General features: G+C 45.7%; 1 protein-coding gene across 1 annotated transcript in view; it reads left to right on the plus strand.

Annotated features, from left to right (window-relative positions):
- Positions 1-27,911, plus strand: part of LOC146186885 (uncharacterized) — a 91,946-nt gene that overhangs the window by 40,177 nt on the left and 23,858 nt on the right. Inside the window, exons 3-9 of the mRNA XM_084608135.1 lie at positions 2,479-2,577; positions 5,527-5,568; positions 5,617-5,638; positions 12,811-13,002; positions 21,089-21,257; positions 21,385-21,524; positions 26,172-26,301. Coding sequence (XP_084464261.1) covers positions 2,479-2,577; positions 5,527-5,568; positions 5,617-5,638; positions 12,811-13,002; positions 21,089-21,257; positions 21,385-21,524; positions 26,172-26,301 — 794 coding nt within the window. The remainder of the gene's footprint in view (positions 1-2,478; positions 2,578-5,526; positions 5,569-5,616; positions 5,639-12,810; positions 13,003-21,088; positions 21,258-21,384; positions 21,525-26,171; positions 26,302-27,911) is intronic.

Here is a 27,911-nt window from a genome sequence, read left to right on the forward strand (position 1 = left end):
GGTAAATATTTTCTCGCTTATTTTTTCCCCGTGGTATCGCTATGGTTCTCATATATCTTTCTGCGCTTTCTGTGCGGTTAACTCCTCTTTTTTTTTTTTCCGTATGGCGCAGACCATCCGGCGCGTGTACGTATATCGGAATATAAAGCCTCTCAAAATATTTGCTTACGACTTGCTCACCACATGCAAGTATCGTGACGCAACTACATATGAATTAAATTTGATACTTACCACCTCAACTTAACCACGATTGATGTTTTCGGAATAGAATGAGCTCGTGTGCGTCATTTCGCGTTTTATTCCTCTCAATTATCAAAATGAACCGTGTCTCGACAGCATCATTATACTGACTTACGCGGCTGATGCGCGTCGCCAGCACTTGGAACCTTTTTTTCTTTTTACTTCCGACATGCAACGCGATATCGGCTGGTAAAGGATGTTCACAAAAAAAAGTAAACCTCTTGGGCGAGACCCAAGAGGTTTATTTACTTATTTTTTTTTTTGGGGGGGGGGGGTTGTCTTAAAACGCGTCACACATAGTTATTGATAAATATACTTTACAGAGATCTCCGCCGCGAAATATTGTTGCATTAACATATTCAAGGTCTTAAAGTTATCCATCAGCTCTTAACAAACGACTAACATTCGTAAGCACGAAGTCAGAGTCTTTGCGAACCGTTCTTTACACATATTCTAATGGGCCACGCTACCGCAATGTATATCTAACTCAGATTCTATACAGCAAAGGGTTTTAAATGTAGATTACCTCCCCAATGACGGAGCGTACTTTGTAACACACTTCTCCAAAGCGCTTTTCAACGTTTAACGACCGGCCACCACTTCTGGTGCTCTGCGAAACGTGAAAAATGTTGCGGTAAGTTGTGTTTGCATGTGTTTTTGTAGGCCGCCTTCCTAACTCGCACCCCCATATGTTTCGCAGTGATTTAAAAATACTTCCTTTCGGTAATGAAATTTCATACTTTCGCGACCTATTCTGGGATGTTTATGGTTACTCTGTGTCGAATACCCATGTTATAGGTGCCCTGTAAAATGAGAAAACGGCTTTGAAATATTTCGGTTCCATGTATTTTATGGGTGCTAATCCTACGTTTCACCCCCAGTCGGCCAAGCGTGGTGACAGAAGCGCCACTGCATCGTGCTTACGTCATAGATCGGTGTTGGTCTATAAATCGATTTACAGTTACTTAAAACTAGAAGACTTCAACGCTGGTGAACCGAATAAGGAGCGAAAGCATTAGCAGCGGGTGACCGAGCGTTCTTCTTCTTCTTCTTCGTCTGTTAGGCGCAGCTTCGGCTCGGGGACCAAGGACATGGACACGACACGCAGCAAGGAGTGGTTAGTCCTGGTGTAGTAGTGATTTCGCCATTACAAATAGCAGAAAAATGGCATTTTTAAAAACATTATCTTGTTCCCGGCTGCGGTAGTTCATGTGCACGACCTCCGGTGACTGCGTTTTGAAGGATGCGGAGCGAAGAGACGTCCGTATGCTGTATGATGCCATTGCGCGTCAAAGCTCCCCGGACGCACAAAGTTAGACTGGCTATTCCTTCACCGCAATATGATTTACACTGGTCAAGACCGCTCTTTCGAGCATCAATCCGCAATACCGGCATCAGCTGCTTTAGCGTGCCTGCAGGACAGAGGCTGCACATGAGGCCCGGACAGAGGGCTCCACTAAAGAAGACAAACACAATAAAAGGTGCCCTTCTCCTCTTCCACTGGTCAATAGTAATCCCATCTTGCGGTGCAGTTACTTGTGGTTTCGTGGCGCTGGCGAGCTCAGAAGGTTTGAAGGTCTATTGTCCAAGACCACAACAGCATTCTGCCATAATTGGCATGTGCCATGAGACAATGATCAAGAACAGCCATTGTAGTTTATGCTCAGTTCCTCACTATAGATACGTGCCATATGCACAGAGGCGAAAAGAACAAAAAATACAATCCCACTTCGTGGGCATGTGCCATTTAACAAGAAAGAAGAAGGAGATGAATCCGATGGTGCAACAGCAGCTCCCCTGCCTCGCCTCTTAATCATTTCTTCGAGCTACTTTGCGCTGCCTACACCAGCGACCACACGTTGATTCGTTGGCAAGCCTACAAGCAAATGGGTGAGCGAGCCTCGGGTTTGATTCTGACAGTTTTTGCATGCTCCCCAAGCAGTAGGTTACGTAATCTAGAGGCCTGGCCTGCTGTTCTCATGTGATAATCGTATGTGAATACACCTTAGAAGAAATGGAGTAGACTGGAACTAATTGCAACACTTCGTAATTGAGGCAAATTGTTAGCCGTTGGGTAGGTTAACTCTGGCTGGTGTTCTTTTTCACTTTTGTCACCACGGGTACTGTTACTCCTTCAGGGATTAATTGATTTATTACCAACAGACCTAATCTGTAGGTGTCGTACACCCAGCAGTTTTTGGAAGCGTATCTTATCTACAATATCTGCATGGTTCTCAGCCCAAGGTGGCAACATCGCCACTCCCGCTGGTGGCTTCCTGTCCCCCTCCTCTTCGGAAAGTGCAGCCAGCAGTTCCCCCACCAGCACTGAACACACGGGTGAGTCTATTTGGTGCATCCCTTTACGACTCGGAGTGCTTCAGAGACACGGTGGTTGTCTTTTCTGCACGGCTTCTACGTCGCAGACTGAAAAACACGAACTACACATTTATATTTGTTTACCCATGGTTTAAGGTTAGTCTCCGTTGCCTGAAAAATCGAAGGCATCGCTTGGAGGTGAAGAAAAAGCTCTTGGCTGACTAGCACGCACTTTATAGTTCTTGTAATGGGTATAACAATGAACGCACTATAGAACAGCATGAAATGAGAACAAAATGAGGCAACTGTGTGGCAAGCTCTATTACACTTAGTCAATGTTCGGCGGAAGATCGTCTGTTCAGGGTGAAGCATGATTGACATATTAACATTGGGTCGCTGACTAAATAAAAAGTGAAGGCCATAAGGACCTTTGCACACAATGTCGGCAACCGAAAGAAACATATCGGCAAAGCTACATTTGTTTTCCCTAATCATATCCAGACGACGGCCTGTACACTGAAGAATCATGGCATGCTTAATTATATCTACGGAAAACGATGATGCAGGATTCTGAAGGCATTATGCTTTTTCTTCTTCGTGACTGTCCTGTTAACTCTCATCCAGAGCAGTCATAGGCAGTATCGCCGATACATCTTCAATACTATATTTAGATACATTTTATGTATCGGTATTAGGTATCGCGTGCTGAAACTGAAAGTATCGGAGCATCGGTATCGAAAATAGGTTTTTAGTGTATTGTGTATTTTATAGTTATTCGATACGCTAAAAAAAGGATACAGAACTCTGCAAATACTGAAACCGTTGTGAATCAGACATCAGAATGTACAAGCCGGGATGCAGTTCGGCTTGTACCACCACCTGAGTTCCCTCCTGCTCGCGGTTTACAAAAAGCGCCGTCTCCTCAACCACACCGACCTATCCATATTTCGTTTCTTTAAAACTGAAGGAGTGAATAGAAAATAGGTGCTCATGAGATTTACTTGTGACTACTGCGTGCATACCACGAAGCCGCTAACAGGCACACAGAAACATAGGAACAAAAGCGGCAACGAAAACGAAAGGGAAACGCGCACAAGGGACCACGCTCATTGCTGTACTCCTAGCCACTTTCCCACCCTTTGCCATCCGCCCCCATGTCCGTCTCGGAAGCATCTGATTCTCAAGCAGCGGGCTCAGCTGAGAATCGCAGTAACGTATGCAAGACCCTATTTTTCCAAAGCCCTATGATCTGCATGTTGGCTTTATTTGGAGGCAAGGACAAGCACTTCTAAGGCCTCAGTCGCCCATTATGCAGTCGACTAACCACCGTTCTTGTAGTTGACATCATCTGATTTGACGTACTCATTCTTTGTAACTAAGCCGGAAGATCCTGGGCTTCCACTAGGTTTTTTTCTTTAAAACCTATTACGTCTAAAAGATTATTGAAATACACTTTTCCCCTTTTCCCCTTTCCCTTTTCCTTTGCCCTTTTCCCTTTCCCAGCACATAGGCTTGAATAAGGAATTATGCATTCTCAAACAATTTATTTCCCAAAAACATTTTAGCAAAATTTGAATAAATATTTAACGGTACCCTTGTGCCGTGAAGGAAGAAGTGTTAAAATTTTTTGAAAATATGCTAACTGATTTGAATCTTATTAGCCACTACCCAGAAAAAAGAACACTTCTATCTTTTATCTACAACCAACCGGAGTTCTCAAGTGACGCTAGTGAAACTTGATTTCCTTAACAACCTCCAGGATCCTCGAGATGACGCGGCTATGCTTTACTCTTATCTGCTGATGAAAGAAATCATCAAATACAACAGCGCGGCATGGTCGTCTACTTAAGTAGTTTTTTGTCAAGTGCCATGTGTCAGGCCACATCGCAGAGCTCTTTTGGAACAAATAAAAACGTCCAGCCATATATGTTTGTGAATGTTTTCTAGCTTTTTGCAAAGACAGCACAGCTTCAAAAGTCTGTAATGGCACTAATCTTGAAATAACTGCTCAGTTCCCCAAGCGCACGCACCTAAGGGCATTTTAATACGGAGAAGATGGAGTGTCCACCGGGTGAGTAACGTGCAGTACATGAAATGAAAAGCAAAAGAAAATTTTTCCATGACCTATTTGGTTTGGTTGGTTTTGGTTTGTGGGGTTTAACGTCCCAAAGCAACTCAGGCTATGAGAGACGCCGTAGTGGAGGACTCCGGAAATTTCGACCACCTGGGGTTCTTTAACGTGCACTAACATCGCATAGCATACGGGCGCCTGCTTTTCGCCTTTGTAGCTAGATGATCACAAGTCAGTTAAAATGAAGAAATGTTTTGCTCGGCGGCTTTTCGAAGTGATCGCTTTATTGTAACTAAGGCTTCAGAACAATGTGAAACTGTGACAAGGCCAGTTGCCCAGACAGCGGAGTTTCAATAAAGCCGTGCTGTCACATTCCTCCAAGACCTTTAAAAAAAACTGGTTATAAGAATACACTGAAGGTCCCAAAAAGCACGTTAAGGTTTCTGAATTTCGCAAACTATATTACCGCCTGTATTGTATTGGGAGTTTAGTGATGTATCGGAGTATCGACGATACAATATCGAGCATCTGTATCGAAAATCCATTTCAATTCTGTATCTTCTATTTGTATCGGAGATACAATTTTTCAGGGTATCGAGTATCGGTATCGAAGACATTCTTTGAAGTTTCTTGCCCAGCTCTTATCCAGAACATGGTACGGAGTGTACCGAAGGTCTAAACTATCTTTGGCGTTCACAAATTCATTGCCAAACCCCTCGCCAAATTTTCGGTAAAAAATGCATATCTTGGTCACGAGGCAGACCCCTGCTTCGCTGCGTAGCCTGGTGGTTGGAGAATCCACTCTAGTATGACTCAGGTATTTCGCAAGCAGAGTCCAGCTTGCGTCATGTTACAAAATCAGAGCTGCCTTACGGTTTTTATATTCTACATTCTTCCAGAAGTTCGAGAGCTTCAACAGTCTCCTCAACCGCTGGACCAAGGTGCGTGCGGAGTAACTCTCAAGCATTCTCTCTTGTCTTTACTTTTAGTCTTGAATGTGACAGACTGGAAGTGAGTCGAATTGAAGGCAGTGTGCATATGCAAACCGAATTAAAAGGTGCCTAGAAGAAGGACGCGTAAATCTCGCGAAGCTTCTTTGAGGCAGCGCGAGAACGATGTCATGGGAAAGCGGGGCGCTGCCGCTTGTGGCACCCAAAGGTCACCAATGATAGTGACAAGTGGTAGTGTCACAGGAATGCGTGGAGTGCAGCCATGTGACTGCTTGCACATGGCTGCACTCCACGCATTCCTGTGACTCTACCACCATCTTTTATGCCGTGTGGCAAACTCAGCGCCATAAATATATAAATAACAGGTGCACTGGTCACAAATATCGATGATAGGTAACCTGGGTCCCTATTTTCTACACACATTGCGGCGGTCCGGCGCCATGTTTTTTCTCTGATTGATGCTCAGTATAATCACGTGTTTCCAATTTGGGGCGTGAAATTGCAGTCTGTCGAAATGGCTTTTTGCAGTGACGTCAAAATGACTTGAGCGTGAAAACGAATTTAAGCAGCGCTATTCATGATACCTGCATAATATATATGTCATTTGTAGGGACAACGAAGGTATTGATGGTAGAGGAGAGAGCACTTAAGCTTGTATTACAAAAGGGCTTATATGAGCTGCCCACTGTCAACAGCCGCTTCCTGTAATGTGGCTGACGTTGTGTGGTGGCAAATACGTGATGCATAAACATTATATGATGATGTCAAACTGACGTTTCATTACGTAATCGATATTCTGCCATTGCTGTAAAAGACCAAAGTTGGGCGCCACAGTTTGGACCACTTGAAGCGACTGTGTAAAGTGCTTGGCGAATTCGACGTGGAATATTGGCGGCTATTAGCACACCCCAGTTTGGTGGGTGGTGAAGTAAGTTTGACATCTTGTTCGAATTGCAGAAATCTCTTAAACGAAGTCTACGGGTACTTTTCAACAGCGTAACATTTTACAGGATTAATAATGAAGGCACACATTTACAGCCTCTCGATGGTCCTAGCTGCCCTCCCGTTGGAAACGCTTTGCCCTCATAGAGAAACCATCGATGCGCGCGGTTGATGCCAAACGCAGCGATGGCGGCCTGTCAACTCAGGCGGTGATCTGCGTGAGACGAGGCATTTCAGAGATCACCGCATGCTTACTAATTATCTCTCTGAACGGTTCGTGAGTATACTTTGAGGTTGAATATGGTACGATGGCTGTGGAGGAACTTCGCGCGACAGGCACGGGGGATCTCACTTAATTTTATCAATTGAAGAGTCTTCCGACGATAGAAAAGGCAAGAAAAAGTACTGACAGCTTTTATTTTTTAAAGGAATGTATGCTCCATGTACATTTCACATGTTTGCTTGCCACATCAAATGTGTTTCAGGTAATTTAGTTTAGTGAAATTATTGCAGCCGAACCTCAAATGTGATGCCCCGTACCAAAACAAGCCTTTCCGAAGTCTCATTGTCGCTTTCCTTTTATTGATCAGTACACCTCGGTCAGGAGGCGCTGCGCCGCTCTGTGCGCCAGCGCTCTCCGTGAAGACCTTGGCAAAATTTCCGCGCAGCGCGACCGCATCATCTGCTCCGCACTGCGTTCGAACGAGTGTTTACGTGCGCGAGCGTGGTTGTTGCTCTCTTTCTCCTGTCGCGTTGCAGCTGCCGTCGCCTTCTAAGAAAAAAAAAACAATTATTAAATTACGGCCCGCTTTTTTGATAAACTTCGTAGTCAACCGTAACGGGGTGCTGGTCGGCTCTTTTTTGTCAAAGTACCTCGCACCGATGTTCGTCCCTAGCGGCGCCTCAGCAATTTTCGAGGAGCCGAGTCAGCCTCTAACAAGAGCTGTGTCAATCGTTGTATTCAGATACGCGATCCTGCTTCCGGAGCTGAAGCACAGCGCACTCACTCGAGCAGGTAAATAAACTAGAGATTGCTCAGAGTAGCTGTAGAAATACGAAGATAAAGATTTTCTTGGAGAGCTGTCCCCATCTGCATCGAACGTCGGTGAGACATATCCTTGATGCTCGTCTCGTGCAGAATGAAAACTGCCTCAAAAACGGAACGCCTCGGCTTCTGGTCAATAACCCAGGTCGTTAGAACCCACTCATGTTAAAGGAAGATGGGCAATCGTTTTCGGACAGCAGCGTCGCTGCAGCGAACTTCCACTGACCATTGTCGGCATGAATCAAAGTGTAAGACGGTATGCTTTGTGCCATTGTAGGTGACACGTCCAAAATGCGCAGAAAACAGGTACCACGATTGCGGTAGCGTCTTGTGTAGTAATCACCGGGCTGAAGCGAATAGGTCATATTGGGTGTCCAAGTTTAGTTTTGTCGACATAGTTGTGGGGGAGGGGGGGGGTTGGTTTAAGCGTCTGATCTCAGAGTTGATGTGCCCCTTTCAAGCGAGGGGTCACAAAGGGAAGGGAAGACACCTAACCGGCGCCCGGCGCATTCGTCGCTGAGATGTATCAATAATTCTCTACGAGAAGGCTACACCCTTCATTCTCTGAAAAGCAGATACAGATACATCGGGGACTCTGCATTATTCTTTACCCTCCTACATACACCTTAACAGCCGAAGAGGTGCCGCCTCGGGTCCTTCAAACTACCTGTTAAACTACCTGCCTCTCGCGTTCGAGTAGCGAGTGCCTGCCAAGAAGCGCTCTTTGAAAACAATGTTAGCGGTCATCATGTTTCAGGATCTGAAGCGGCACGCGTTGACGACAGTCTATCAGTCAATCATAATTTGCCGCTTTCATATGCTCCGATAAAACACATGTTTCCAAACAGCCTCTTTGTCGAGTAACGGGAAAACGCAAAAATGAGAAGCCCCACTCAAACAGCGCCGGCTGTGCGCCTGTTTCCGCGCTACTGTTCATCCTCCTCCTCCTGATTCTACTTATACAGCTCCCTGTGAAAGTGCGGCTGCGCCTGCTATGCGCTCCCGCACGGGCGGGCTGCGCAGGCTTCGCAGTGTATTCCTCCTTCGCTTTCAGCAATGACTGCGTTATGGTCATTGTTGCTGCATCGGGGAAACGGTAAAGGTACAAGGCAGGGAAATACCGATGGCTGTACGTTTAAATGTGTATGTGCATAAAATGTTTACTCAGTACAGCTGTTGATGTGGCTGATTATCATCAGTTTATGCAACCTCGGTCGGCTTTCCCAGTGACAGGCTACATCGTTCGAAGTGCTATTTTCGCCACAAATCTTGATCCCGTTATTAGTTCATGTCTTTTAACCGTGGGCTCCTTCGTGGTCACGAAAAAGCGCCGCTGACTTCTGTTTCATTGCGGACTGCTGTTGGCTTTTTTACCTTGGTAATCTATAAGGTAGCTGAAAAACCATACCATTTATACATAAAATATCGATTGCATTAGCGTAGTGACATAATATGGATTGGTGCTGGAAAAGCGCATTTTTCTGTACATTGCCGGCGCTCATTCTCTACTTTATTTCTTCCAGCGCACATGTAAGTATTGTGGCAATTACAGGGTAGGTGGTCTCCTATCCAGCTCAGGTCATTGAGTAATCCATGCTAAAGAACACAAGGAAACAAAGGAATCACGACAGCTTTCCTATACACTCCGATGCTGCTTACCGCAATTTAAAATGGTACACAGTGGACAATCACCGAAAAACCTCCAAACTTTCCCTAGAAAGGGCAAGGTTATTACGAAAGGCTTCCAACTTAGCGGCTGTGGATGGGGTCCAATTTTTGTGGCGAACGTTTTCACGCGCCGAGGACGGCGGATCTTTCTGTGCGCGACGTACAAATGTGATCTTTCGAAGTTGCGGAAGATGAGGGGGACAGTGCTGTATTTACCTCTTGCTTCACTACCCGGAAGCAGACGAGCGGCAGTGTGTCGCGTTTCCTATCGTGCTCCGGCTCGAGGTATCGGGAAGAACTAGCGGCCACAGCGCTCTCGTCAACGCCGGATCTGGAATCCACAGAATTGCGCGTAGACGTCTATCCGGACACTAGTACGGAACGAAGCTACATATAACTCTCAAAGGAGGCCTTTTTGCAGTGGTGTCGAGCGATTTTCATGACGCAGGGGTGAATCCTTCCGTGATACGTGTTCTCTTTGATAAGTTCCCTTTGATCAGCGGCACCATATGACGTCACGTAGTAATGTCCAATGGGATTATCAATGACATCAGCAGGGTCAGTCGACACAATTGGCTCGAAGAATTCTTTGATGGGTATACTTGCAGCTTCGTTCTAGCCCCCTACGTCCCTATTTGCTTTTCTCCCTTGAGGGAACAAAACTCGCCCTAGCGACGGAAGCGAACAACCAGATTTCACAGCATTTAATTCTCATTTGAGCACCTTGTCCGCGAAATCATTAATGGTACTGATATACGCTTTCTTTATAAAAAAGTCTATTGTCTCCCTAAAGTCTACACCAAAGAAATCCATCATGCATCATCAAGTCAAGTTTTTTTGGACACCCGTTAATTGTGAGGCACGTTTGTGGCACTGTAAAGTACTTTCGTAAATACATTGATAGAAGTGATTTGGTCATCTGGTACATAGTTTTTGCGTTATTTAAAATAAATAGTAAAACAAAAACCATCAAAGTGGCGGAGGATGTTTGCCTGCTGAATGTTTTAAGATGTAAGTAAGACACGTGCAAAACAAAAAGTGCTTCCAAGGTTACTTTCCTAGTATTTGCCGAACATTTCTGGATATGATTGCTGCATACTTCTAGAATTCGAGCGTACCAAAGTTTCACTGCACGACTGTTCTGCTGGGGCTGCCTTCAGTGGTCGCACTTGCGGCACGTTTGGAAAACCTTCAAGCAGCAGGCCAGGATGGGCATAGGCCGATTCTGGAGTAGCGAGAACTTCGCGTATATATTGCTGCACGTAAAGAAGTTCAAGAGGTTGCTGTTAGTCTGGAGTATTTGGCAATAACCAGCTGGCTGGTTCGCATTTGCTTCTTCAGCTCAAATACTTCGTAGTCTCCACGAGATTCAGGGAAATGTCCAGACATTTTTATTGCTTGAAAAGTGAGCACAGAAACAGCGCCACGCTCAAGAGATAACCACTGTATTGATTTATGTGGCATTCATTGCGTTTGAAACCCAAACTCTGCTACGAATGATCGATGCACAAAACTGAGTTGGTATAACTTTAGAAAAGGAAATGTTCGAAAATTGTGGAATTGAAGGTTTAAATAATTGATTTTGCAATATATAGTCTAGCATACATAGACGTGAACAAACACGTTATGCAGCCCGTGGTAGTCTGGAGGGGTCTCCCTGTGTAATTATGTGCACGCTGCAAGTATAGAACCCGAAACAGGCTTCTTTCAGAAACAAGGTGCTGGGTGAGGGAGGACGGGAGGGGGGCAAAATTGCAACGCTTATTCATCCGTTACCTATTCTAATATTAGGCATGCGTTTCTCTTTATTTTGCAGTCCACTTGAATTGCACGGCACCGCCTCACCCTCTACACTCACATCTGGCTCTTTGTACGTATACAACCCTCTGAATAATAGTTCATTTTGGACTATCATTGAAAGCAGGTTTTTTTTTTTTGCAGATATCTTCGCTGAAAACATGTAGAACGTCTTTGACTGCGCCAATAGACAATAAAACAAGTAACACTCTAAATGCAATATAATGGGATATATTGATGAATAACCAAATAGCCATCATACTCTTGGACGCATATTTGCGCTGCTAGCGAAGTCAAGCAGGCAACCGGCTTTATCTGTTTAGTCGTTCCTGTGACAGCGTCGCTACACAGAGGTTAGCAGGGACATGAAAAGCGTTGATACTGACTAATCAAGTGTGGCAACCACAGATTCCGGCGAACAAGCTTCCGCGGTTTAAAACTGTCTTTGCAAAAGAGAATCTTTAAAGATTAGTGAAGAATATTTGTAAAATCTTCGTCGTTTGAATGAATTCGTGTAAACCGATTCCAGTGCTGGGGCACTCATGGTGGTTGTGAGGTTGAGGAGATTACTACATTATAATTATCGTTGCACGAATCCTGTTTTATGTGCGTAATGTGACAGACGAGCTTTCAGTTCTACTGATTTTCGTTTTGAAGGGCCACTGCGGAGAGCTCCGTGCCATCATTTGCCGATCTTTTTTTTTACCCAAGAAAAGAGGTATTTGTTGCTAGGAATGTTAGGTTACTAAACATAAATTTCCGTTACCATCACTCTACTCAAGACGGGACCACCAATAAAAATTGATCCCTGGTCTTCGCTGTGATGTGAACATCGCTGGAAGTAACCTCAGTGATTAATAAACCCACCAAAATGCACTGATGTCAGACAATGCAGTTTGTGAGAAAAAGTGATGTGTGGCGGTGATACCAGTACTACAATTCAAAATAATGGTGTAGGGGGCTGAGTAAATGGGAAAAAGTTGCTTAAAACTGCTCCGTTTCTCTTGAAAGCAGCTTCTATTTTACCATTAAAAAGCTGTCATCTACCAATAAAGACAAACTTAGTTCGGTGTCATGCGTCGTTTCTTTATGGAAAATATTAAATTGCTGACTGCTCTTCCTGCCCTGCCAGGGGGAACCTGTGCGTCGTGATGCTGCTCTTCTCGTTCCTCATCGCACTGCTGGCTCTAATGGGTTACCTTCTGCTCATCCTCTTGAAGGGCAAGTGCCGAGATGTTTGCCGCGTGCGTGGTATACTGCGCAGCTATGCTTAGCAGGAACAATTCGCGGCCTCTCCATCTCATATATATATTGTAAAGTCTCATTTCTGTTTCATTTGGTAGCGACATTTTTACATAATGAAAGGGGCGGGATGAAGTGGATGGAAACTATACCATCACGGTAGTTTCCATCCAAAAAAAAAGGGCCGAAACTACCGTCACGATCATGACGACATCACCGCTACATGCACCCCAGTGCCCCCTAAAATATGCGTTCAGAATAGCTATATCCACGCGGCTGCGATTCTTCGCACGACCGAGTACATCAACGACGGTTAAAAACAAGAATGCAGTGTACTGTAAGCCTTGATGAGCCATTTAACTTAGTGACGTCCTCACCTTGTTGTCACATTGTGCTTGGCGCACTTTTGTTGCAATCCCTTGGATATAAATTTGTGTAGCACTTTGAATATTCCCTAGAATGCATGCAAGACAGTGTGCCTATAGCGCCAGTGAGCCTTTTAGTATACATTGTAAGTTATTGTCTCTTTACACTCCCAGAACCTCAGGAAGCCACCAAGCATACAATGACCCCAACTACCACCACAACCACCACAACTACGACAACCACAACCACGACAACTACAGCCACAAGTACAACTACGACCACAACAACGAGCACTACCACCACAACCACCACAACTACTACTACCACAACAACAACTACGACGACTACGACCACAACCAGTACAAGTACGTATAAGAGTACTGTGCAGCGGCACGCACAAGCTCACTGCTGATGGTCAGGAGTGCTTCTGTGAAAGTGTAATGTGTCTAATAGTGCTTGAAAACGAACTTTAGTGAAATTGCTTCGTTTTCTTATAGAAAGCGTTGGTCTGCAAGACAAAGTACTATTCAACATTCGACTCAAATTTATTCCCGATTATGGCACTTCTGTCTCGGCGCCCAAAGCAAGGGATGATACCTTAACCTTCTTCAGTGCCTTCCTATTCTTTTTCTGTGCCTTCCTATTAGTGATATACATAAGCACTTAATAAATGTATGGCGAATGGTCTGACGTAAAGGTAAGGGTAGGTAACACGCAAAAAGTGAGTCTGTGGACAGATTGTTAACTGATTCTAGGAAGCCAGAATCTATAGAAATGTTACAAGGGGATATGCATTTTTCAATAATGGCGGCAACTATATCTGAGGCTGTCCAACGTTGAGCTGTGTGAAACTTGTTACGCTTCATGGCATTTGCAGATAAACAGTAAAAAGAGACATGCCATAAACACAGGATCAGGACACAGTCTTACTGCAAGCTTTTCGGGAACCACGTAAAACTAGAATCCAGCCTTGCACCACAAGGGAGCACTCATGATCACTGCTGTTTGTTTTCACAGCACCGTATCCAGCACCACAGGGTCCGGGACCGATGCCAAGGGGGAAGGTGTGGTGCGTGTTCGGCACCTTCCGGCAGGACTACGACGCGATAACCCTCGCACAAGCGTGCGACTTCGCCTTCATTCCGTTGTACGCGCGGGCAAGCCGGGACACCTTGCTAGACGACAGCAATCCGGACCTCCAGAAGTTGCTCGGCATGGTCGCCCGATTTCAGAGCACAAGCTTCGCCATCAGCTTCTCCCATAGGCAAGATCTCTGCTCCTCCATTCGGTGTGGCAGGTTATGTCCGAGTGCCAAGTAATAAACCCATATACGTACTGAGGTTTATTATTTCACCATCGGGTATTATCATACCGTATATATAGCTTTCAAACAAATCACTAGATGTCATCAACTGCGTTTCCGCCACAGGGATATTGAACCCGGCCCGCAGTCGGTCCAGGACTTTCAACACTGCCATATGCCTGGTATAAAGTGTTGTTAAGATTGTTTTGCTAGAATACTTCTCGTGACCTCATTTTACTTAGGATTAATGGTCTGTCAACGGTTGGCTACCAGAATGACTGTGTCCTCCGCGACCTTCGTCCTCTTTTTTTTCATTAATCATATCTTCATCCCTTTGCCACACCATGCTCTTCTTGAGATTGCAGTCACGCTCACTGACGAAGTTAGCTTGGTCTCCCCTACTTGTGCGTTTCATAGTATCAGCAAGACAGACGCATATCTGGGCTGGTAGATATTAACTATCAAAAGAAACAATACTTTATTTATCCTACATTACATGCATCGAAAGACGCAACTGTGTATGAACCAACTTTTGTATCGAACAGGCACAGCCACTCTAAAGTGGCCGCACATGATTTCAGAAAGAAATGTTTTGCAGAGTTCTTTTCACCAACATCTCTGCAACTGTGGGACGTGTTGAGTGAAGGGTCTTTCTCTCAGATAATCATGATTTCTTTCTCATGGATGTTTGTGAGATTGCATCATTGTCTACTTCTTTTGTTGAACCTGGTTTTAGCCCACGCTTGTGTAGTTTATTGCGTATTAACCTGACCTATGAACACATCCCTCTAAAATTGTCTCGCCTGCGATAATGCCCCCATGGTGGCACAGGTGTACTGGGGACAAATAAACAAAGAGGTGGTAATTAACAATTTAGTTTGAGAACTGTGAGGGTTGTGCGGCTTAAAACGTTTCGTCTGGCTTCGAAGGAAGGGGTCTCTGCAAAGAGGTTATATAGAATTTCTTAAGCAGCACTTCTCCCGCAAGCGCCAGTGAGAGCGAGTGAAGCCGGCCTAACAAGCAGCCTTGCTCCAAGGGGCGAAAAGAACGGAGTTCCGTGCAGCTCAAGCTTATCGCGAGGAATTAGCCAGAATTTGAGCGCCGCGCATGTATATTAGCGAAACTCATAACAAAGTTTGTGCTTCATGCGTGTTGCGTTGTGATAAAGCTCGATGTAACCAACGGCGAGATAGCATGTCCTGCTGATTTTGCACCACTTCTTGGTCTTTCCCGTGGGATAAAAGGGCGTGCGCGTTGCGCGCGTAACACAGCCTTATAGAGCTTGGAACTGATGAGTACCGTTTCGGGAAGCGACGTTGATTCGCCAGAAAATAATGCGCAAGATGTCATCCCGTCGGGTAATAAACCAATGAAAGTTGCCTGATAACTCTTTGGAAATATGTTAAATTAACCCGTCAGTATTCTCAACTTTTCCGGCTTTGCGCTCGACCATCTTGGTCTTAAATAAACTTTGATGCACCACAGTAAGATATTACCCTTTCCAGAAAAAATTCCGGCAGAGTTAATTTTTTGTGCTTTTTAGCTCGCTAATTTAAATGAAAAAATAATGAATATTTATTAACTTAACCTACAAAGTAAGTTCGTCCTCCGCAGTTTTGTTGGTTTCGCAATAGGTGACAGTATTTAGAAAAATCCAAGAAACAAAAATCTGACGGTGGCACAAAAGTTTTTTAACGTAAACGAACGAAATTAAGGATATTTGCTTTGCATGCACTTTCATGTTAAGTCTGACAACAGCTTACTGAAGTGATGCGCCAAGAGCATGATGACGTATTTTGTTTTCGCAGAGCTTAGACTAGCGCCGAGCTGCAAACTTTAAAAGTGAATTGAATCAATGAATCCAAGTATTCTTTACCGAGAGTACACTGCGCTACCAGTCGAGGATATTACGGTGGTCAGGAGAGGCCAGTTCTCCGCCGTGCGCTTCGCCATCACGGCGGCCGCGCGGCCGCTCCACTCATCATCATTATTAAAACGTTTTATTTCCACCGAAATGACACTCCTTTTTGTCGGAGCCGTGCGTGACGTCACGCGGTGTGCGCAGCTGTTGTGCGCATGCGCCGATACCATGATAACCACGGAGACCCAACATTTGCACCGCGCTCTTTGTCGCCGCGTCGCAGCACCACGCTCTATCACGATGCCTGGGCGCAGCCATCTTAGTCTGATGGTGGCGCCCCCTATGAGCTAAACGGTGAAAGTCCGTTGCGGCTCCACTTGACGCCATCTTGGGCTGTGCAGCGAGTGCTGATGCTGCGATGCGCCAGTGTAAAAGTGCTGTTTCGTCGTGCTCGTGAAAGTTATCCCACACCTTGGTGCTATTTTGTGCTTTGCACGAGCACCAGCAAACCGTGTACCATTCGTTTGGCATGGCGGGAGCTGTTGTAAACAGCACTAGCAACCGGGGTGACTGCGAAGGACTGCACTCCGCTTCCGCAGGCCAAACTCGTCAGAGCTAACTGTGAGAAGGTATCTGTTGTATCTTTCACAATAACATGTATTTTCAATTATATTTTACAATCGCAATGGTAACTGTACGCACAAACACAGCGAATGAACCGTACAGGCAGCTACCGAACGCGGAATACAAATACTACAAAAAATTCTTTCCAGTCATCGCCGCATAGATTTAACGTGAAGTGCGATCCATCTCAATATACGATTGAGCTTTCCTGCTTCAACAATGTATACGTTGAAGTTAAACAATGGTTCAAGAACAGCACATAGAAGAAGTAGTGTCTAAAGTACCACCCGTCGACGTTTTAATGAAGCCTTGGTGTTCGTCCTGCGGCGCAACAACACCGTATCCTCGTGCCGTACCTCTTAGCAGCATCGTTTGCTCGACATATTGTCGAGCAAAACGTCGAAAAACGTGTGCTCTCAGCTGCACCATCAACGAAGGCGACAATTTCTCAGCACATACAGCAGCGCCTATGAAAGCGGCGCCGCCCGCTGGCGCGGCGGACGACGGCACTTTCGCCGAGCGCTACTCCCTAGTCGTCGCAAAGTATAAATCATTGCCCATCGAAGGCACATCCGACGGCGCTTTGTAATTGCTCAGCGCTAGAGTAAACGGTCTCTCACGTAACTCACCCATCTCTCACCGATCCCATTGTATCACTAAAAGAAAGATGTAAAATTCAGCGACGTCTTAGCAGCGGAGCCAACGTGCAGACACTGAGGCACGCCGAACTAGCGGTAGCTGGCTGTGTGAAAAACTTCATTGTATCAGCAACATGGTATGGCTCAGAGATCTACAAGCAAGATTATTGTTGCTGTTGTTGTAGTTTTTAGGGGAAGAACAAATTTTAGCACCCTCTTCTTGGGCTGGCGGAAGAGATCCACCGTATCGTTGGCGCGGAGTGCTTACGGGAAGTACGGCCTGCCCGGCGTGCGTGTTTACTATGCCGGAGGATGTAAAATGGGCATCATATTCGTGAGTCCGTCATTGTTACTAAGTCTGTATGGCTTACACAAAACGTGCATAGGCAAATTAAATCAGGATAGACAGGAAAACGGTGAAGCAGAAGCACACTACAGCCGCACTCGGACTGTCGTTGCATGCTTCCCGCATACGCTCTCGGCAGTCATCTTGAGATCTCTTTGATTGTTTGTGCATTCCACGTTTACGCATTACTGTCCCGATGCCATTGCCACTAAAAGGGGTGCTAATAAAAGTATTAAAGTATCTCAAACAACAATATAGCGAGGTGCAAGGCCACTCTTCTATGCATGAAGCGTGCGAATGCACAGCGCACTCGGTACTGGCAACAATTAAAGGGCTGGTGCAAGAAATCTTTAGAGAGTATTTTTCTCCTCTCCTGCTTGCTCTCGGTAAAATGGTCTATACCAGCCTACGGCACGATTTCAGAGTTGTGTGCGACGCTGTGTGATTTAAACAGGAAACAGGGATGTCTTATTCAGTGTATGAAAGAAATGTTTGGCTTCAATGTAGCTTCGGCCTCAAATTTTCAGACTATACAATTGGGAACTACTATAAACTTTTGTATACCAAACACACTCTATCAAAGCGAAATACTGTATAGACAAAATTGAGACTGCTGCATGGTACTTGACATATAATCAGGCAGTATTCGTCTCTGTAAAGCAAAACAAATATAAGACGTGTGTAGTCAGTATCTCTCATTCCTAAACTGGCTCAGCCAGGGAAACGTACCTCTCACTACCTATACCCTTGCATAGCCGAGCTAAGCCGCTGCCAATTTTTCGGGTCAAGCCTTCCTCGGTAAACGTTTTTTCCGTTAGGCAGAGCCACATATCGGACGTTTAATGGAAGGATTGTAGGGCGGTACGTCCTTTTGACCCTTTTCAAGATGGCAGATGCCGGCTTCAGTTTTAGCGCAGCAACTTCGGAAATTATATATTCCTCCTTGGGCCTGTAGGCATTCCAGCACATGTGCAGAGAAAAATAAATAGCAGGTGGATAGAGAGAGAGATAGAGGGGGAGAGAGAGGGGGAGAGAGAGGGGATGTCAGACTGCTCTAGACATCGTTATATGTAAATAGGGATAATTTCTACAGTTAGTTTATTATAAAATATTAACACACTCCAGAAAAAAGGTAGGGTTTTTACGTGGTTATGCTGCATTGTCGAGGAAAAGCTGCTGAGCTTGGTTTCAGGTATAACGAGAGGAAGTAGATGGTTTACACGGTATGAAGGAGCACTGAACAAGGGTAAATGGGGTACGCCTCAGTTCACAGGTCGACACAACGTTTCGACCAGTGGACTTGTCTTCGTCAGGGAACAGCGATCATTACTGTGTGCAATAAGCTATCAGGCGTGTCCCATAAAGGGGCTCACATCAGAACGAAGCATCGGCGCCTGTGATGATCGGTTTGCCCAGATGAAGACAAGTCCACTTGTCGAAACGTTGGCTCGACCTGCGAACTGAGGCGTACCTCCTTTACCCTTGTTCAGTGCTCCTTCATATTAGCTTGGTTTAGTGTTTCTCAGCTAATGCTCTTATCCCAACGTTAGTATACGCATAAAACTCGGTTTTCCAGGTTATTGGAAACCCTTTGTCGCTGTCTATGACGCAACCTTGATGAACGTATACGTGGTACAGGTTTACATCAACTGATGCGGACATCACAATACACATTGGCTTACGGTACGCTATTGCTACGCTAACAAGTTTAAAATAAGGCCAGGCTTCGGATATAACCCGAAGTTTGCAGTTTTGCTCGTCAAGGAGACATTTTGCATTAGAAATTATCCACGTACTCTCGCAGTGTTCTCGTAGACGTGTGCCATAAAGGGGCTCACATCAGAACGAAGCATCGGCGCCTGTAACGGATGTATTCTCGAAACCAGTATTCTACAGTACTCGACGTCGGAGGCAAACGTATTATTTTTGTGTAGTCTCCAAAGGATGTTTTTGCAAATGAGTGTGTTTAAAATGCAGTTTATACAAGATATGCGAGATTTAATGTGCCACATACAGCTCGTATAAATTGCCAGTTTTATTTACACTTTAGCAAAGTAAACCGTGGGGGAGAAAATAATAAACAATTTTTGCCGCAACAAACTAAACCAAAATTAACCAAAAATATTAGATCAGGGTTTGCCTTTTTAACAGGTGGGTAGCCTCCCAACTACGCATTAATATTGCTCAGCATTGACAATTTTCGCAATATCAAGAGTGGCGCAGGCGAAGAAAACAGTTCCGCCCTTTCTGTAGCTTGACGTACTTTTTACTTTTTTGCATCATCGACCATAGAAGACGTATTAGCGATCTCCTTTAAATGCACTAGAAACTTTTTCGCAATAATCGAGATCAAAAGTGTCCATCACCTCTGACAAGTGCGCTTGTCTCCTTCGCAGTCATGTAGTCCACACGCATTTGAACGACGAGGGCTTCAGATCCCGTTTGAAATTCAAAAGGGGAAGACGGGGCCGTGAAGCGGTCACCCCTTATTTTAAACCTTGCCTGTTTTACATTAGTCTAAAGGTAAGCGTGATGGACTGAAAAAAAAATGTTTTTGCTGTCGCTACTTTAAAAAACTTTCAAGAACATTACCTTTTTCGGAGCTTGTGTTGCTCGGTTGTTTTTCACCACTCAGTTGAATTCGTCTTCTGCCTGTATTTTAGAACAAGTAAGTATCTCATAATTTATAAATAAACATATATCTTCATTCGCAAGGGCAAGTTCAGCAATATTTAAAATGTCCGGCTTATGTATCTTGCTTTACAAAACACAGCATCCCCTTGACACGCAAGACGCATTAGCAGCTCCAAACGTAATTTACCGACTAATAGACCTCCCTAAATGAACAGCACAGTCACCTCCTCGCCTTTACCCTCTCCGAAAATAGGCGGTGACTTGCCGTCTTGGAGGAAACAAAAGCGAGTGGCCTTTATAAATGAAGACCACCTCGATCAAGCCGCTTATGCAAAAGCACACATTCGCCATTCTCACCGCTCCGCATTCTTTCTGAAACGTTTATGTGAAATTATACAGTGAAAGCGTAAGGTTCGCGCACATACCCTAATGAAAAACCAAAAGTTCTACGGGGCAATAACCTCATAAAATCTCATTTAATCGCATAGAGTCTCATACGGTGCACATCATTATCATAGAATATCGTTCATAATTTATGATAATGTACAAGAAACTATGAAAACTTATGCATTTATATGCGACTTGTACGTGATTCCTTATATTAATTGAGTGAGATTGTGTGAGAAAATGGGAGGTTATTGCCCCTTACAGTTTTTTCAGTAGGGTATCGCAAGAGGAAGATTTCTGAAATTTGCATGCATAATACTGGCATGAATACATAAGGAAAGCTCGGTCTACATACAGCCTCCGTTCGACATACATACATTACGCAAAAATGCATTCTGAAGCAACATGAAAACCACAAGAATGTCGCGTAAAAAAGAGGCCAAAGGCATCAGCAATGCTATATTGTTTCAACCTCTTGCAGGAGGATTTCCATTATTGTCGTGGAGATCGCACAGAACATTTCAGTAGAAATAAATGAGCCTATCTCTTGCAAGCATGATTTGCAGTATAAAGGTCCATTGTTAGATGTTATGTCTTCATGGTCACGGTTGCCACACTCACTGACCACTGGGCTGCCATGTGGCTTATACTATTGCAGAAGGATCGCTGACGCGATGGCGCACGTGAGGGGTTCACCAGGCCGGGTTAAGTTGCAGAATTACTGGTCCAGGAACATATTCCACCATGCCGTCCTCGATCTGCAAGTCAAACCATGGCAAAATGTGCCCATCCAGAATGAAGTCACTGCAGTTTTCAACTTCCTAAGGGTACGGTAGGCTACGAACTACTTTGCGACATATGTCTGTTTCCTCTACCTTAGATTGTGTGCACCACAATCAGAAAGTCTTGGCCTTGATGGCAAAGCTGAAGGCCGCACTTGAAACTCACTTGCAGGAGCTGAGGAACTGGCAGCGCGAAATGAAACGCACTCAGCCTAGCGCCCAAGCTTCCAGCAGCGGCTTCATAATCATCGGCTTCCGAATCTGGCCGGACAACCAGGTGCCCTTTCTCGGAAACATCAGCGAACACCTAGAGTGAGTGTACACATTTCGCTATTTTAGCTGACATTCTATATGCTGCATTTATTGCCATGCACGATATATTCGCCTGCGCGTCTTAAACGGTTTCACAACTTTGTGTTATAACTCATGACTAACCATACCACCTTGCAGGGTTAACCATGCAATCATGCATGATGCAGGCTTAACCATGCAACCATACAGGCGTAGGCTACCCATGCAGGCGCAGGAGGGTTAACAATGCAGGCGTCTGCATGGTCACGGCAAATAACTGCTGCCCATACTTTTAATGTCCCGTTTTCCACCTCGATGCACACGTATCTGCGCTAGTATGCTTAAAGGGCACCTTTAAAGTAACCGTATACTTGACTATTCTGCACTGTTTTAATGATAGTTAACGAATAAGATTCAGGTACGTTATTCGAGAACATCCTCGAACCCGGGGAACACAACGTCCAGCGATCAGCAGCACCATGCAACTTAAATCCGTCCATTGTGGGGCAGAATAATATTTTACGTTCCTCCGCTTAACCATGTCTTGCGCTTGACGCTGCAACTAACTCCACGCTACTTCCTAATCACACCCTGCCAGGCGAACGTTTGCCAATCTCTCTTACGCTTTCCTTCTAGCAAAATCCAATCACTTACTCCAAAGATGCCATTGAATATTTGGCCTTCACATTACGCCCCTGCTCATGTATATTTGTCGTTGATATCAACTTGTGTATTATGAGCTCGTTTTTTTTCTCGCTTTTATTTTAGTGTATTCAGCCACTGTGATATATCGAATTGCGTTATTGTGGGGTTCAGCTTTGGAAAGAAATACAAGGCCTATATTAGGATTTTTCTATTGAGAACATTAGGTTATTAAACATCGGAGCTTCCGCAACATGGCGTAGTAACCGCAAGCAACGACTGTACTGCGCTGCGCACAACAAACATCAGTCATTATTATATTTCTCGATGGATAACAAACCGTGGACGTCACCATGAAATGGAACATAGTGTTGAACTTTATAAGCAAAGAAGCAAAGTATGCTTGCGAGAAAAGAAACACAAAACTAGTGGGGCTTTAAGCATGGCTTCCGCTATATATACATTCCGTTCCTTGACGCTCCCCTGCGTTTTGCACCGATGCATTCAGCATTGCAGCTGGCGCAGTACTTGAACAGCACGTCACTAGAAGGCAGCCTCTCATTTTTTTCTCACAAAAGCTAAAGCCACCAGAGGTTAAATGCTGCACCTTCGGTCGAGAGCTCCTCGCGGTGTACCTCGCCAACAAGCACTGCCGCCACATCCTGGAGAGTCGGGTCTTTCACATCGTCACAGACCATAAGCCCTTGCCGTTTGCCTTCCAACAGAACCAGAGCACCTACACTGAACGCGAGATTCGCCAACTGTTCTTTATCTCAGAGTGGACCGGAAAATGCTGCTGCTCATGCACTTTCCCGTGTCAGTGCCATGACGTTCGACTCACCAGTGGACATGGAGGAGTTAGCAGCCGCACAGTGAAAGGGCCCGCAGCTGCATCGCCTTCATTCCTCGTCCACGTCTCTCTCTTTAACTGAATGTCCGCTGCCGCTTTCCTCCACGTTGATTACGTGCTAGACATCCACTGTGTTCTGCTCCGCTACGTATCTTTGGCTTTCCGTCACGCCATATTTCCCAAATTGCACCACATAATCCAACCTGGTATTCGTGCCACAAGAAGCTGGTTACATTGCGCTTCTTTTGGCCGAGCATGAATGCCGATGTCCGTCGCTAGGCACGATCCTGTCTTCAATGCTAGAGTGTGAACGTTCAACGGCATACCGTCACGCCTGCCTCTCCTTTTCTGCTTCCTGATGCGAGGTTCTCCCATGTCCACATAGACATTGCTGGACCTCTTCCGTCATCACATGGGGCCTCGTACCTGTTCACATGTGTGGCCCCCGCTGACCCGAGGTTATACCCATTTCTGATACTATGGCAGAAACAGTTTCTACGGACTTCATGGCCGGCTGGGTGTCTCGTTTCGGCTGTCCGTCTCTCGTTACCACCGACCGCGGCCGCCATTTTCAGTCGGCCCTGTTCACCGCCCTTGCAACATCCTGGGCGTCCGCCACATTCATTAAACCGCCTACCACCCTTCGGCAAATGGCATGGTAGAACTTTTTCATCGCCAACTCAAGGCTACCCTTACCACTTATCAACCGAGGGAACGCTGGTCCGACCATTGTTCCCTCATCATTCTGGGTATCCGCTCTGCACTGAAGGCTGACCTTGGCTGCCCTTCTGCTGAACTGGTCTATCGCGTTCCCCGGCGACTTCCTGGGGAGTTCTCTCCTTCGTCCCCTTTGCTCATCCATGATGGTTCATCCTTCCTCCGGGACGTCCGGGACAGATTTCGACTCATAACTCCGTCATCCCTGCTAATCGCCTCCCTTAATCCGTGTTTGTGAGCCAGGACCTGGACTCCTGCAGCCATGTTTTCGTTCGCCGTAATCTCGTCGATCCTCCCCCCCCCCCCGCCCCCCACCACCGGCCAACTACAGACCGTTCCGCGTGCTCCAGCGTGCGATGAAGGCATTCATTCTAGACATCAACGGTCATGAAGGTGTTGTGTCTGCTGACAGGCTGAAACGTGCCTATTTGCCACTCCTCCAACTGTGACCCCTCCACTCACTCTCGCTTCGACTCTGCCCCCACACCCATCTGCTGCATGGTCAGATCCCGTGGCGTCCGCTCTACGGGAGGAGGGGGGTGAGGGGGGAGCCCTGTAGCGCCCCTCGCGCCGCTTATCGCAAGCCACGGCACGGCGCTGGACAAAGAAGGGGTTGGCATTAGGCGCTTCAGCGCGAGAAGCGAACAAAAAAAAAAACGGTTCGAAACCGAACGCTGTCGGAGCTGGTTATGCCTCGTCTTAACTCCGACAGGCTCATAGCCGATTCACCATCATGCCTCGTGCGGACAAAGGATTGTTGGAAGGAATAAGGGAAGAAATAAAGAGAGAAACAATGGAAGAGAAAGGTGCGCGTCACAACAGCCGTCGTAAGCCACCGAAGCGGCGTCGAGTGCTATGATGGCAGGCACGACAGATACCAAAACACCGGTAAAGTATTCAAGGGGGGCGCATAAGATTGCTTAGGGGCAGTAGGGTGAGAACACTTTTATTATTAATTTTTCTTTTTTTCTCTTTTTCGTAAGATCTTCCGTAACGTGCTCTCTTCGAAAGGTCATTCAGGTCAGCTTGTTAGCCAAGTCGAAAACAATATTTTTCCTACGGCGCCGGAGTAGGTACCGGGGCGGAGGAGGAAGGTACGGAGGAGAACAGATCATGGATACACCGTGAATGTGCACCATCGTGCTGCGCCAAAGCACTTCGGCTTAGTACACACACCCGTAAACTGTTTCTTGATCTTGTTCTGAGAGAGCAAACTATCAAGTAACCATATGCACAGAGAGCGATAGCTCACCTACAGCAGGAGCGTAGCAAAGCTAAAAATCGCGCATTCCAGCCCGTACCACCTCGATGAACATTCCTTCGCCGCGATTCCTTCGCTTGTAGCCCGGACTAAATATTGAGCTCTCCTCTAACGGCTAACAAGTTGTTCAATTTATTTTGATTTTCCGTCTATCTCAAACCAAATGCGAAATCTCTACGGCAGGGCTGCAGCAACAGTGGCGATGCTTAGCTCGACGCGTTTCTTGCGACTAATAAAATACCGAGGAGCTGTGACACACTGAGAACGGCCAACGAGAGACTATTGGGCTGATCGCGCATAAATTTTCGGTCGACGAGCGAAATTGTTTTTCACCAGATCCGAGCGACCAAAGAAACACCGTACCCATTTCACTTCGCGTGACGCTTTCCGTCTTCGCGTTCGTGTGGATTTTGCGTACTGAAGCCAACACTAAAAGAGAAGTGGTTGTCAACAGAATTCTGAGCTCAAAACAAGAGCTATGAGCTGTGCATGTAGGATTCTTTTTTTCCCCCAGGTCTGATAGGAGAGAAAAGAGACTATCATAAGTTCTTGCTTTATTCTGGCGCTTGTCCACGGACTGTTGCCAATGTTTTATTGACTTTTATCATTCATTGTCATTTGGCTCACGCTTAGTGAGACGGTCAGCTGTATGTTTTATAAGGCTGACATGAATAAGCAAAAATGGTCTCTCGGGCGAGGCGTGACGCGAGGCCGAAAAGGCTACTGGTAATTTGGAGGCCTCCCAGAGTGTAAGAACTATCATAAGGCGAAAGCTGTCCTAAGCTGATGGTAAAAATCTTGTGTTCGTGAGATGTGGCTGTCAGCGAGCTGTACTTCGAGATTCCACGAAATGTGTCCGCGAGACGTCTCAATAGCTTCTGAAATCGACATAATTTCAGCGTTGTTCTTGTTAGTTCCCATCCCTATAAAACGTCTCTTAGGGCACGTATAAGTCGGTTCGTCTCCCATATCGAAGAGAGCAGTCCTCAAATGCCGTTTTCGCCGGCGATAAAACAAAAGAAAAGAAATAAATATAATTAAAATAAGTGCACAAACACGCAATATAGCGATAAAAGTAGATAGGTAGAAGCTAAGGAAGAAAGGCTTTCGCTATTAAGCTCTTAAGAGAAGCTAAGTTCAAACCTATTTTTTTTTTCTTTTCTATGTATATAAAAAAGTACTTTATTTTCTTTTCCAGTCGGTTTCCGGTGGAAGGTCTGATACCCTGGACACATTTCACGGAGGACGAGTTTGCTGCCGGCTACCCGCAGTGCATCATTACGGGTCCGTCGCCTCTGAAGAGTGCAAGCAACTACACCATTAGCATAGTGAGTATCACTATACGCGCATGACATGGTTTGCCTGGTCCCTGCCCATCCCAGACATTAAAAAAGCGTCCGACAAAATGGCACAATATACAACTGACCTTGCGAAGTTGAGGCGCAAAAAATAACAGGGAATGTCATCAGCCTCCAGTATTTCATCTTAACTGAATCTATTTGATATTGGACAATGGTAAAGAAATACTGAAACATATTCTTTGTTATTGGGATTGTGTTTGCAAACAGTAGTTGACAAGGGTGGCTTTCCTCTACTGTTCTCATTGCTACTGCCACAGAGGCTGCAGTGCGCTACTGAGGCACGATATTGTCCATCTGTTAATTAATCTTGCTTTTGTTCTATGTTAATGGAAATATAATTTTTTTCCTAATATTTATACTTAAGTGCCCATGAGTGCAGTGTGCGAATACCGTGTCGTGGGTCTCCTTCATTGTCTACAATCTGATGTGCACATTTTTGCCTTGCGGCATCCGAAACTGATAGACTACGCAACAAAATCATCAAAATCTTTGAATGCCTAATACTGACAGTAATGCTAACGTATATATAGGCGCTTACAGCAGAGCAGTGAGATAACTCTATACAATTCCCTTACTTGCAGGTGTAGCCTTGAGTTAGCTGAAATCGAGCATAGGTGTACAGGTAGCGTTTACAGTAACCAAGCTGTCTTCTTCTTCTGTTCATGCGTCTCTATGAGGTGAGATCAGAGTTTGGACATTTAAATCAAACTATTTGGCTTGTCGACCATTGGGGGTGTTTGTATATACCCTTGCAAAAATTGACGCTGCCCAAGGTATTACCCGTCCGAGCTTGAGCGCTGTAGCTGCCCGAAAACACGGACGCCTCATGCGGCTGAATGCGATCCGCGCTCCAAGCCCATTGTGCCGTGGAAGCGGTAGGGGAAAATTGGCGAGGTATAACTCTTCTAAAACGTTTCATACAGAAGAAAAAGCTCTGCTGGATGAGCGCCATGGCTTGATCGCGCCGCCACAGAGTTGACGTAGTCGCTTGAGCGCCCCTCATTCAAGTGAAAGGGGAGGAGAAACGGCCGGCGAAGAAACTGTTTTCACTGTTGTTTCCTCCCCCTAGTCACGTGGTATTAAAGCGACAAAGCAGCCGAACGCGAAGCGAAGCAGCTTTTAAGGGCCACCTGCATGGAGCGAACTTTCTTTGGGAACTTGATGCGATGCGACGGAGCGCACACCCCAGTGCTCATGCAACGAAAAACAGGCGGCCATCGCCAGTCGCTTAGGCACACGAATGAGGAAAATTTGGAAAACTACGAGCTTTCCCGCTTCAACAACGCAAACCTGTTACGCTAAATCACGTTTCAAGAGCACAACGTGAAATGATCAGTGTGTAGAATGCCATCCGACAGCGCTTGTATACACCTTCAGAATACTATACATACTTCCCACGCCCCAGCAAAAGCAGCAGGCCCACCTTGTCTTTGCAGTACGGGTTGCTCAACTGAACGGAACGGCGAAAAAGGTCCCACTTCAGATGCACCATCAAAGTTGGTATGAATGCAAAGCTTACAGCTAAGGATGACGCGAGCTTACCAAAGTGGTGCCGCCCGTTAGCACGGTGGACGACA

Source organism: Amblyomma maculatum, chromosome 6 (assembly GCF_055883805.1).
Source record: "Amblyomma maculatum isolate TAMU_Amacu chromosome 6, ASM5588380v1, whole genome shotgun sequence".
NCBI classification, from domain to species: Eukaryota; Metazoa; Arthropoda; class Arachnida; order Ixodida; family Ixodidae; genus Amblyomma; species Amblyomma maculatum.